We start from the raw sequence: 13,163 nt of genomic DNA, 5'->3' as shown, positions 1-13,163 counted from the left end.
ATACATCCCTGATTTCACTTAACAGGACTTTTCTGTATGTTTGTCACAGTAAAAAAACTAAATGTAAATGATCATTGATACTCCTAAAATAATGTTCTTATCTTCAGTTTGGGATTCTGTTTAATGAGGTACAACTGGACTTGAAGAGCCAAATGTTGAAGGAAACTATCTAACACTGTAAATGAGTCAAGTCCAACATGATAATATTAATGTGCACAGTAGGAAATGAAGAAGTTATCTGAAGCCTTTTTACAAAGAGAATCAAATGTATTAGTTAACAAAAAAAAGTCATAAATACAGTATCTGTTTACTAAAGTTGGGGCGGGCCCCTATGAAGGACACCAGGAGACCTTCAGGAAGAGATCAAAAGGTCAGAAGGACGCCTTCTCCCTGCAGGATTTTTTTGCGTCCAGAAATTCTCATTTTACGCTTTGACCAGTGTACTAACTGCACATGTTCAATGCCACTTAAATGAGATGTCAGTGAGAGCCATTTTCATCCCTTTATAGTAACCCCACCCAAAACATATACGGTATATGGCCCAAGGGATACATCACCTTGCAAAGAGCAAAATTACAAAACATCTTTCCCCTTATTTTTCAGTTTGAGTAACTCTTCCTAACGTATTCATCATTATTTCCCTTCATCTTGTTCAGACATGTAAAAAGATATTTGATCAAATATAGATGTTTTAACAATACCTATTTGCACTAAAATATTAAGAAACATTTGTAATTTCATTGTTTATAAGGTATTTTGCCCCAAACTAAGACTAAACTGAGCTGTATGTGATTCATCAGCTAAAGTTTGACACGCCTGTTGAGGTGGCCTTTTTATTTACTCATTACAGTATTTTAGAGTTATTGTATGACATTTTTGGAATATCTGATAGGTGTTATTAAAGGCCTTTTCAAGACCTTTTTTCTTTTTACTTTTATGACTTACTAAACAGTCAAAATAAACATGTAATTAAAAAAAAAATCTAACTGATGTAAAACACGTTTTTTGTTGAAACCTTCTCCCTTTAAAAACTAAACTGCTTTATGACACCTGCACACAAAAGAAAAATTAAGAACTGATCCAATAAAGTGCAGATAAAACATTACTTAAAACCTGATTAACATTAAAACTGATAAAGCTGTATATGCTGGTGGGCTTTCTTTCAGACTGCACCAAGACCTTCAGTCAATCAATTAGTTTCTTCTAATTCTTCTATACTGTGGACTACAAAATATATTATCTCCTTTGTCTTTAGCACAAATTTTGTTTGCAGTATATCTGATAAAGTACAAACAGTGTGTGTGCACGCTTTGAGAAGTGTGAAAGTATATTTTCTTATTCATAATTTTCTCAAATTCTAAAAAACTACATAAAGCAACACAAAGTTGACCACATAAAAGTTCTCAGTCTGTGTCATCCACTTAAGTTGAAAGAGTAGATTTAATAAGGATTACCAGCTGTCTGGACCATAATCTATCAAAAAATGACTGTGATTGCAATGTGGCTGCTTCTATATTCAATGGGATTGGTCCGAATATTCTGAAGCTGTTTCTTATTCCACGCACACCAAGTCAGCAGAGGGTTGCATAATGTAACAGAAGAGAGGATGTTGCATAAGAGTTGGAGAAGAAGGCAGCTGACATGATGTGCCACTCTACTGTACCTGCGAGCGTTAAAAAAAAAAAAAAAAAAAAAAAAAATTCGGTCGCGTTCGTCTCACACGGCCGACGTGCAAACTTTATGGCTGTAAAACGACAATAAATCTTTCTACTCTAAACCTGTTACACGCGTTAATTACGTGCCTCCGCAATGTGACAGACAGGGAGAGAAGCCAATCGGAGCTGATGTGGGCGGGGCTTAGGTCGCTTATCAGCCAATCGGTGAAGACGTAGGCTGAATTTCCCCTTGCGGAGCAGCACGGCGCTCTGCTGTTAAATGTGCCCACAGCAGCCCGATGTCACAGTCTAAGTTAGTGACCTAGATTTTACTAGAGATGCTGTTTAATGTCGCTGGCAGGTGTATAGAAACCCATCCTTTGTCCATGTTAGAAAAGGGCAAAGGGTGCTGGAACTAACTCGCCTCGCACGGGGAAGGTTTGACGCACAAGCGGGGACTTTTGGCAGGACTTCGCGTTGAGGTAGAAAGTTACGCTAAAGTTACCAAAATGGAGATTCACGAAGGGGCGGCGGGCGACTGCGTGCTCGACTTCTCGCGCCTGAGCCTGGACGTTTTGAGCGTTGACAGTGTCCGCGACGAGAGGAGACGGGACACCCGGCAGCTCTACCTGAGCTACAACCGACTGACCTCGCTGCCCGCGTCGGTGGCTGTTTTCTGCAACCTCGAGTGTCTGGACATCAGCAACAACCGACTGTCGGCCATCTGCGAGGACCTGAGCAAGCTGACCAGGCTGAAAACCCTCATAGCCAAGAACAACCGCCTGGACGAGTTCTCGCTGCCCAAAGAGTTCGGCTCCATGCCGCTGGAGGTGTTGAACTTTAGCGGGAACCGCTTCGAGGAGATCCCGCTGCAGTGCACCAAACTGCCTCGTCTGCAGTCGCTGTCGCTCGGCGGAAACAGACTGAAAAGTATACCTGCGGAGATAGAAAACCTCGTCAGGTGGGTGAAATCCACGGACCTGTGATTGGTTGGTTTAATTCAGGCGTGGCTCCCCGTTAAATGGAGCTTTAGTGACCTGCTTATAGTTGACCGATACGGCAATATTGCCCAATTGTTTTAGAGATTTGTCACCCTAAATAAGCATATGGAGACGAAGAAATCAGCCCCCACTTTCGTATTTACTGGTCTTATATTGTGAAGATTGTTGTTTTAAACGTGTTCAGACTGAAATGCGTTTGATTGGCTTGTTTGATTAGCGTAGCTGGAGTTTACTTGTTGAACCCTGGAGCCGTTACCATGGTTACCCGTGTTGACATGGATCTCAGAAATACTGACACAAGGTTTATTGTTCTGGATTAAGTGGTAACACACAAATAAAACGTAAGAAATATCACTTACGTTTTAATTTGATTCATAATATAATGCATTTCTAACAGTTACTTCTCCCCATAGTATAATACAACAAATGACATATTATAGGTATATTACACATAACTTACAAACATCATTATTTGGAGCCTTTATAGGTTTAGCTTGTAAATCGTGGGAATCCCAAAATTTTGTATCTGAAAATATTCTGATCTCATTCGATCAGATCTTATTTTTCTTAACCCTGAATGTTGATTATGTAAATAAAACATGCTTAAATGCTTGAAGCCTTTTTAGACATAAATGTAAGAGTTGAGTGGGTTGGTCATCTTTCTTTTACCTTCTTCCTAAGATAGAGTTTAGGTTTATTCATCCATCCATCCATCTTCTATACGACTTAATCGCTGGGCACTGGGGCCAATCCCAGTTTACTGCAGGATGCACCCTGGACATGTCTCCAGTCCATCACAGTACACACATATCTTAAACAAAGAAAACAAAAGAAAACATAGTCCATCACAGGGCAAACAGAGACAAACAACCACACACTCACATTCACACCTTGGGACAATTTACAGTTCCCAATGAACCCCAGGTGAATGTTTTTGTAGGAAACACGCACGCACTCACACACACACACAGACACGGGGCGAACATGCAAACTCCACACAGAAAGGCCTGGCTGGTTTTTAAACACATGACCTCGCTGTGAGGCCAGAACGCTAACCACTGTCCTATCAGGTGGCAGGGTTTATTCATTTCTGTTGTTATTGCCATCGTTATCACTTATGATTTCAGTGTGGATATTATCATTATAACCGTGTTCATCTCACTGTTAGGATAAATGGAAAGGTCAATGAAAGTCGGCATAGATGAAACGGCACAAAATGGTTTATATTTTTAATTAACTTAATTTTGAGTATCAGCAATGTTGATGGAAAGAGATGCGTTAGTCAATAATAAATGACAAGACAAATGCAAAATATAAATACAATTAGTAAACCTTTAAAAAGAATTGAACTGTCACAAAAAGCTTCCAGAATGTCCCATTTCACATGAGCATTTTCCCTCTATCATTTAGTTGCATTTTTAACTGATAAGGTGAATACAAAATACATACATTAATTGAAAAAAACAACCGTCAAAATCCAATGTAAATGTTTTCCAATAAATCGAGCAAAATGGAGTGTAGCTTGTGTAAAGGAGCAGATGTATGCAACAGTCAATAATTATAAGCCGAAAATCTAATCGGATAAGAATTGATCAATGAAATGTTCTGCAGGTAAATGGCACGTGATCCTTCTGTTCAAATGGTATTTGACATTATTAATGTTTTCATTTGTCTTCCATGGAAAATGAAGTGGACATCTGGAAATAAATAAATTGGTAAGCTAAAAAAAAAAAAAAAACATTTCCAAAAATATATGCGTGAATGTATCTTCCTAGTGTTGAGAATACGATAAACATTTTGTCAGACAATTAAAAAGGCAATTTCTTGTAAAGGTTTTGACCAGACTGTAATAATACTATGAAAATGAATAAACAATGATAGTGGTACTGATTTCAGCCAGATATAAGATAAAAACATAAAAATCCCTCGCTTCATCTGTTGAAATCATTAACTTTATTTTATTAATTTATCACTTGTCATATAAAGTATTATAAACCCACTGTCATCGAAGGTTGACCCACTTTTTTTACAGTTGCAGTCACTCTAAGGCAAAATGCACCATTTGAACAAACTGTGCTAAAGGTTGTGGAAAATTCTCTGTTTTATAGTGTTTCAAACATCTTTCCTGCGTCTTACCAGTTTATTCTACAAGCATCTTGCGTCATCATCTGGCAGGATAATTGTGGACATGAACTGTTCCTGTTCCTGTCAATATCCTGCTGTGGGTTTGGAGCTGCACCAAATACACTCATTACTCGAAGTTCATTTGAGTCCACTTTGAGTTTGGTTAAATATTGTAGGAAAATGTAACAAAGCTAATCAAACAGAGACAATAATTGTTGCAGGACTTGCCCGTTACAAGGATTGTATTAAATAGAGTAAATAACACATGGCAGAGTAAATTAGATCCCAAACAAAGGCCACAAATCTCCGACTAACATGTCGCAACATTAGATTTGATCGTCCAACTCTTTTCAGTGTTTTTGTGGGAGCAGAACAAAAAATGTGTTGCATGCAGAGTTTATATGCCGCTGGAACGTCTCAGTGACCTCGTGTCAGGCCAGTGAACAAACAGTGCAATCATTGTGTCTATTTACTTACACACTATTGCAGGTAAAGGAAGATTTTGAGTGTGGTAGAAATGGCTTTGGATGGTTTGAAGCGTTCAAGTATTGTGTGAATACATTTCCATATTGAGTCTTGTGGATGGGGCTGTATGAGCCTGTCTCGCCTCACTGAAGTGTGCTGTTTACATTAATAGAGGTACACTTTGCTCGTCTCAAATGCATTTTCTAAAGTGAGTCTCATATTCCTAAATAGTTTTCTCCTAAATGGTGTTTGTGTTCGTCACAAAATACGAGTGATGAAGTGTGGCTTCCGCAGTTTAAATAACACTTTCAAAATTAGAGATACACTCAAATGTTCCCGTTTCCCCAAATGTTAAATTCTTTTCTGTGAACCAAATGTATATATGCAACCATTGGACCCATTGTTTCTGCAGAGCCCATGAGCCAATATTCAAAAATGTGTTACATATTGGCTTCACAGGTTTTTGGAGGAAGATGGTCACTTTAATCCCCTTTAAACCTGACACCATTTCTAAAAGCTGTGGAGTTACAGTATCACATTTGGAACCGAGTCACTATTCTCATAATAGTAGGAAGTATTTTCCCTGGTTTTGAGGATGAGATTTTCATGTTACATCCCTCATTAAGGTTTTCTAAGGTGTCGTCTTCTTGTGTCTTTTTTTTCCCCCCCTTTTCCTTCAACTTTGTTGGAAAGCGAAACATCTGCTTTTTGAATTCCGTGAAAAAGTAAAAACCGTGCTGTTCCTCTGTTATCATAACCGTGATAGTAGTGCAGCCCAAGTGTAAGTGTGTAAAGCGGAGAATGCTCCACCAGCTGTTTCCTGGCTGTAATTTCCCATAAAACAGGCTACAGTTTTGCTTCGCTGTGAAAATCTTATCTTCCTGCTTCGTCCTTGACTTAACCCCATTACTAACCAGTGTTCATGTCTGCCGGTTGATTTGTGTTACTGTGTCAGTGTGGGCAGAGAGCAGATCCTGGATGTCTCAGTCCCTATCACAGGGGGCTTGCTCGGTGCTCAGCCACCAAGGACAGTATAATGGCATCATGTCTCACAGTCGCTGTGTCATCAGTTCCAGCAGGCAGATGGCCTGACAGCTTACTTTCGCTGACCAGCCATCCGTGGCTCTCTCTCCCCGTCTCTCTCTGACTCCCCATTATTCCTTTGTGTACTCCATTCCTCCATTAACATGCCACTCATTTGTGCTCTTAATAGCACAGACATGTACATATCAGTTGTATTCCCAACTAAAACGTTACTTAGTGCTTTTCTGTTTTCACACTTCTTCTTTTTTTTATTTTTTTTATTCAGTTTTATTTATATGGCACACATTAAAACATAGTCAACACTACACTTTATACCCTAATAAATATGTATTTGAAAAACATGAGCCAGCATAGGAAACGGCGCCAAAGAGGAAGACCTCCGTAAAGGTAGAAATCTCCAGAACAGAACCAACCCCGAGACTCAAGAGGAGGCTGCCATCGTCTAGTTGGAGTTGGTGGATAGAAGAGAGAGAATAGGCCGGAGAAGGACTGAACAAGTGAACAAGAGGCTGCTTCAGCCCCCTGCAGAATGATGAGGGGAGGAACTCCATACCACAGGGGAGCCCAGCTCCTTTCAGCTCAGCTCCATAGACTGAACCTTACAAATTACAGCACAGCTTCACATTTAACAACCCCAAACTGTTCTTTAACAAAATTGTGAATATGTCCACATTGAAATAAATATTCTCTAAACTTGAGGTTTCTGGCCTTCTGCTTCTCAGGACATATGATGCGCCTGTTTTCACAAAGTCATAATCACGCGATGGCTTAAAAGATAATGTTATTTCACGAGCAATACGGCGGCTCACTTTCACTGCGCCGCTGACCTCTGACCTCTGGTTTGTGGCATGCATGCTTCTCTTAGGTTTTTCTTTATGGTTTTTAAAATGTCATCTCACTTCCTGCAATGGGCAATTTAGCGGGATTGTTGTGGCCCGCAGGGAACATGTTTGAGGCCCCTGGCACATGACAGTCTTTCAGCTCCACGGCTCGAGGTATCGGCACCAATATCCCGAGGGAAAGGAAACCAGGACTCCGGTCTAAACTCATGGCAGCATAAATGGATTTTATTGTTCACATTATTTTTTATTTTGCGGGCTGTTTGCACACTTTAGTATAAGAAGCCAAATCCATCAATACGAAAAGGTTTTCATATTATTAGTTGTTTTCTTTTTGTAAGTAGGTTTAGTACAGCGGCCTCACAGTCAGATTCAGGCAGAAACCTTTACATGAACTTGGTGCAAAACACAACGTATCTTTAGCGCCCCCTTGTGGTACATGTTTTGGCTCTTGAGAGCGCCTCTGAGTTCCAACCCAAATGTGTGTAATGGCTTTCTTCAGATTTCATTTGACTTTTGAATAAACTTTGAATCAGTACGTCACTTTACAGTAAACCTGCGTCGGTATAACAACCGCCTCAACCATCCTGAACCGACTGCTGCTCATCCCACCAACGCATGTTCTTTCTCATGTGTTTCCATTTAGGAGAGAAATAATCAGTTTATATGTTTTTGCTATTAGATATTAGGAAACTGCCCGAAATGGATGTTGTCTAGAAAAGGGACAATTCAAGAAACTGGGTCACTGTTTATCTCCATGTATAATAATTCAAAACGTTTTCTTGTTTTCTGACAGTTTGGAGATGTTGTACCTGGGGGGGAATCTCATCTCAGCCATTCCTCCTGAAGTAGCGAACCTGCCCTACCTCAGCTACCTGGTTCTCTGTGACAACCGCATCCAAAGTGTCCCACCACAGCTCACCAGGTAACATCAGCACCCATCCACCACTTCACCACGTTAACCTGCCGCATCAGACCATCAGACCATCAAACCACATGGAGAATATGTGAATCCACTTCAGAGCGTTGATGGTTGCTCAGTTCTGTTGGCGCCATTGGTGAAATTGAACATATTTAAAGTTCCTCTGCCTTTCACAGGCTCCACTCGCTGCGGTCTTTGAGTCTCCACAACAACTTGCTCACTTACCTCCCGAGGGAGATCCTCAGCCTGGTTCACCTGCAGGAGCTCAGTCTTCGAGGAAACCCGCTGGTGGTCCGCTTCGTCAAGGAGATGATCTACGACCCGCCCTCGTTGCTGGAGCTGGCGGGGCGCACCGTGAAGAGCAGGAATGTTCCTTACTCCCCCAGCGACCTGCCCTCTAACCTGCTGCTCTACCTCAACCTGGCCAGTAAATGTCCCAACCCCAAGTGTGCTGGTGAGATTCCTTCTTTTCACCGTGGAAGCTGATCGCTTCGAGCAGAGATACCACACATATGCATCTGAAACAGAAAGTTTAACAGTTTAAATTGAGCCTTTATAACTGGTTGCAAAACATTATTGAAAATCGAAAGAAAGAAAGACATGCTTGCTCTGAACGATAGTCTCTGACCTGTCCTCGTTGGTTTTCTCCAGGTGTGTACTTTGATTCGTGTGTGCGCCAGATCAAATTCGTGGACTTCTGTGGGAAGTACCGACTGCCCCTCATGCACTACCTGTGCTCCCCCGAGTGCACCTCCCCCTGCAGCTCCAACCCGCAGAGCGACGCAGAGTCCGAGGAGGAGAACAGCGTGCCCGCCGACCGCCTGCAGAGAGTGCTGCTGGGATAGGGCATGGAGGAACCTCCGGCCAAGCTGGCCCTCGTCAGTCGCTCGCAATCCTGCGGAGAGGCGCCCGCCTTGGACTTCACCACATATTCCACATACACATTCTCACACATACACTTTTTTACTTTAACTCAGAATGTGAGATGACAAACGGAACACGTTAAATCAATTTCTTCAGTTTCATTTTGGGGAAACATTGTCTGTTTGGTTTCATTACACATGTTTCTACCTGACACAACTGAAGGAAAGGTCATACTTCTTATATAGGCACAGTTTTTAATCTGTTGACCTAAAAAGACCCGCCGGTCTCCTGGCTGACCACAGGAGGGCAGTCAAACTCTTTGGACTGTGAAGACTGACTTAAAGACAAGCTCCTCTTGTGTTTTCAGGGCAACACGCTTCATTATTGTGACACATTCTACTTTTTATTGGCTGCGGTACATAATCCTGAACTTTCACTTTGAACAATCAGCTTTGTTCTGGTTATTCCTGATGCAGGGAATACAATATTCTTTATTTCTGACTGACCAATGGAAAATCAGGGCCAAGGTGAAGTTGTTGGAGATGTCATGTGAAACACTAAAAGTCGTTTCATATTCTGCATCTCTGATCATAAAGTGTAAGAGTGTCTTATTTACAAGGCGCATTGATAATCCTTCATCAGTGTTTCTGTCAGCACCACAGTCGTTGCACACAGCCCCGAAATAAATGGCGCTAAGACGTTGTAGTATTTTGAAAGCGTTCAGAAAAAGGAGGTTCTGTTTGTGGAGAAAATCTCGTCCAGGCTTACTCACAGGAAGTGGAAGTGGGGTGGACCAGGGAAAACCATTTGCTGTGTTAGCACAGGAACAATAGGTACTCGGTACCACACACAGTGGGAGCCTTCATGTTTATGTTCAGAGCATAAACAGACGTATGTGACTAAAGCTCACAGTCGGACACGGTTGTTTTCTCTCTAATATTTAGAAAGGAGGGCTTAATGGTGGTGTAGTGGTTAGCACAATAGCCTCATAGTTGGGGCGTCCCTGGTTCGAGTCTGGGTTTAGTTTGGGGGCGGGGGTTATGTTTGAAGTATGCAAGTTCTCAATGTGTGTGCGTGAGTTTTCTCCAGGTTTCTTCCACCGACAGACTGAGAAGAAAAAAACAACATTCATTTGAGATTAATTGATGAATCTAAATTGCCTCTAAGGGTGTTTGTGTTTGTGTCTCCCTCTCTGTTTGCCCTGGGATGGTTTCCAGGGTGTACTCTACCTTCGCTCATTGTCGGCTGGGATAAACGCCCCTCCCCCCATTCCTGTTCTGATAACGAAGATGATACGATGGATGTTTAGAAAAAAGAACTTTACTCTTTGTGATACTGTAGCAAATGCGAAGTGCCTTACTAATGGTGACTTAAAACAGAGGAGCGAACTAAGGGAAATGTCGGAGTGTTAAAAAAAAAAAAGTGATGTATGCACCCTAAAATGTGAAACGTTTACCAGACAAATGACACCGTAAGACTGATTTAGTGCTCGTCAGCTAAACCACAGTTAATGGGAAAAGTAACATTTTTAACAAAAATGTATGGCTTTTATAATAAATTTTGCTTTTGAAATGTTAAACACTACATTTCAAATTACCTGCAGAATAGCTGGCACTTAAACAGAAAATTGTATTGATGTATAATAATTATATGTATTTTCTCCCTACTGAGATAATGTAAGTAGATGGAACAGTGTATAATAATATTAATAAAGACTGCTTATAATATCTTTAGATTGTGTTTGTATTGTCATGTTTTTGATCATTCTGATATCTCTATCTAACAACTTGAAAGAGAGCATACGTTATATATATACGTAAATATATAAAGCATGTTTACCAGAAACTCAAAATCAGCCCATTTGTACACAAGATGTTTTTGCATGTTTGCATCTGTTCAAGAGTTTAAAGTGTTTATTTTGTCTGTGTCTACACAATCGGTCCGTTTTCCAACTGGAATGTGTCCAGATTTCATTTGCATATGAAGGTGTATTCATTCTTCAGTCCTCGTCTTTAAACTGTGCCGAGTGCGTTCTGCCTCCCACAACCTGCTAATCCTTCACATCGTCACCTGCCAAGAGCGACTGACTACATACTTTTCTCCTCTTTCTTTTCGACACTTTCCCTCCATATAATTTAGTTCCCTTTCAGCTTCTTTCAACATCACACTTTCTTTTAGCCCCGCTGGCAAAGAAAAGAAAAGAAGAAGTTTTCCCTCCTTTTTGACTGGGCTCCTGTGTTTTGCATCCCGTCTCTCCCTCACTTTTACACCCAACACTTGCACACAAGACCTCGATGCCAACAGCAGGCACCCGGGACACACTTCAGTATATTACATGGAGTTGTGTTACGGGTTTGTGTGCACATGCACACACACAAACACACACACACGTACTGTCTATCTATGCTGTCACAAACGCAACCTGAGATGCAAGTCATGATTAACTCTGAAGAGTTGTGACGGGCAAATGAAGACGGCAGCCGTCACCAACACCCTGGAGCTCGGTCAACTTGGACTGAGGCTGAACGGATTCATGCAGGAATAAAAGACGCATTTTATGCTTCGGAACATGTGATCACCGCTGAAGTGGGACAAAGAGAGGAGGTGTATCAGTCATCCACAACTCTGTGAGGTAATAATGTGTGTGTGGCCCCACTGCTCACATGCTGTGCTTATCTCCAGTGTATCTGGTGATTATCATCATCCCCAATGGTTTTGTTTGCTGTATTCCTGAAGCAGAGTTGTGTTGATGTTTACAGTAAGAGTACATACAGCTCTCCAGGTGATCAAAGAGCAAGCTACTTTAACATCCGGGCGAGTTGGGGTACTTTAATCTTCTTATCGCCCTCAGTCAGTGGCACACCGGCCTTCACAGTACAGGCAGTGAGCCTTAACATGCATGCCAGACCTCGCACATGACTCGTTTCAAATTCACACCGTGTTGATCCTTTACATGCGACATCCACACACGGTGGACACCATGACAACAATCAAGCCCAGTCTTTTCCACTTCTAATCCTTCAGGGAGAAATTTTGGTTGAAGCTTCAGAGCGAGGTGGTGGAGGGAGAAAGAAGAAACAATCACCCACTGATGAAAAAAAAAAAAGACCCATTTCACTCTAGTTGTTGTGATTAATGCCTTTAATCTAACTGTATGTTTTCAGATTCACTAAAATTGTTTCTGATAACAAATGTAGTTTTAGCCATTATATCACTGAGGTATTTTTCGCATAAACTACTCAAAGTATCAGTTACTTTCTAACCACATTTATTTGGATTCCAACTGGCAGGTCTTCGGTGTATGTGTTTAACATGCCTACATTTGAAACAGACAAACAATAAAGCATATAAAAAAAATTATACATGGAATAATAAAATTAGAAGCCTATGAAGTCGGGATCAAAAGATACAAATTTGTGGTCATGCTCACCAGAAACTTGTGATCCTCTACTTAAGAATTAGTAAAATAACATACTCAGAAATAAATCCAAGTACCACAGAGCCCTACTTAATTATAGTAATGTGTAATGCAATTTACTTGTTCCGTACCTGATGATGTGTTGATGTTTCCTATGTTATTAGTGTAACATTGGAAAACGTTTGATGTGTCTCGTGCTGAGTCTGTAACACGATATACAGAGGAAGGGAATGAGCAATGAGATAAACACATAATGAACAGGTTTTCTGCTCTATTGATTAATTTGTATTGGCAATGCAGAGGTTACATCAAACAGACGGACACTTGTGTTGCTGGAGGTGAAATACAAAGCTTTTAAAACTGTTACACTGAATAATTATTGTGTTATTTTGTAAATACAATTCACTGGTAAATGGTTTATTTTGAATTCCGTGTTGGTCTGGTTTTGTATCTTACACCCGGCAGCCCTGCAGTGGTCCTTGAGCTTAGACAAAAGTGTTTTAAACGTTACAGCCCTTAAGTTGTACTTAAGAGTTTTTAATAAACTGTTACACCATATTCTTGAAATATGTCTTCGCGGTCACGACCTGGTGAAATGATTAAGTTGGGAAAGAAATCAAAGCGAGATAAGGATTGTCGAAAGAATTAATGCTTCTTTCTGCTTTGCCAGCCTGTGTTGCCTGTGTTGCAGCTCACTCTCAGGTTGGCATTGGCTGACGCTGGAGGGGGGGGGGGGTCGTCAGTTTCCAAGCTGCTGGTTTTCTATTAGCAGACAAACACACTAAAACTGTAATGATTGAGTGTATTTCGGTGTTTTTTTCCCCTTCACTT

General features: G+C 41.0%; 1 protein-coding gene across 1 annotated transcript; it reads left to right on the top strand.

Moving 5' to 3' along the window:
- Nucleotides 1-1,927: 1,927 nt before the first annotated feature.
- On the top strand, nucleotides 1,928-10,395 carry lrrc58b (leucine rich repeat containing 58b). The gene is made up of 4 exons (XM_080478693.1): nucleotides 1,928-2,616; nucleotides 7,925-8,053; nucleotides 8,227-8,504; nucleotides 8,702-10,395. The coding sequence occupies exons 1-4, from the start codon at nucleotides 2,165-2,167 to the stop codon at nucleotides 8,893-8,895; spliced, it is 1,053 nt and encodes a 350-aa protein (XP_080334819.1). The 5' UTR covers nucleotides 1,928-2,164; the 3' UTR covers nucleotides 8,896-10,395.
- The last annotated feature ends 2,768 nt before the right edge of the window (nucleotides 10,396-13,163 follow it).

The sequence above is a fragment of the Lipophrys pholis genome (assembly GCF_963383615.2).
Source record: "Lipophrys pholis genome assembly, chromosome: 13".
NCBI classification, from domain to species: Eukaryota; Metazoa; Chordata; class Actinopteri; order Blenniiformes; family Blenniidae; genus Lipophrys; species Lipophrys pholis.
The sequence above is the reverse complement of the archived record's forward strand: the minus strand, read 5'-3'. Positions and strand labels throughout refer to the sequence as shown.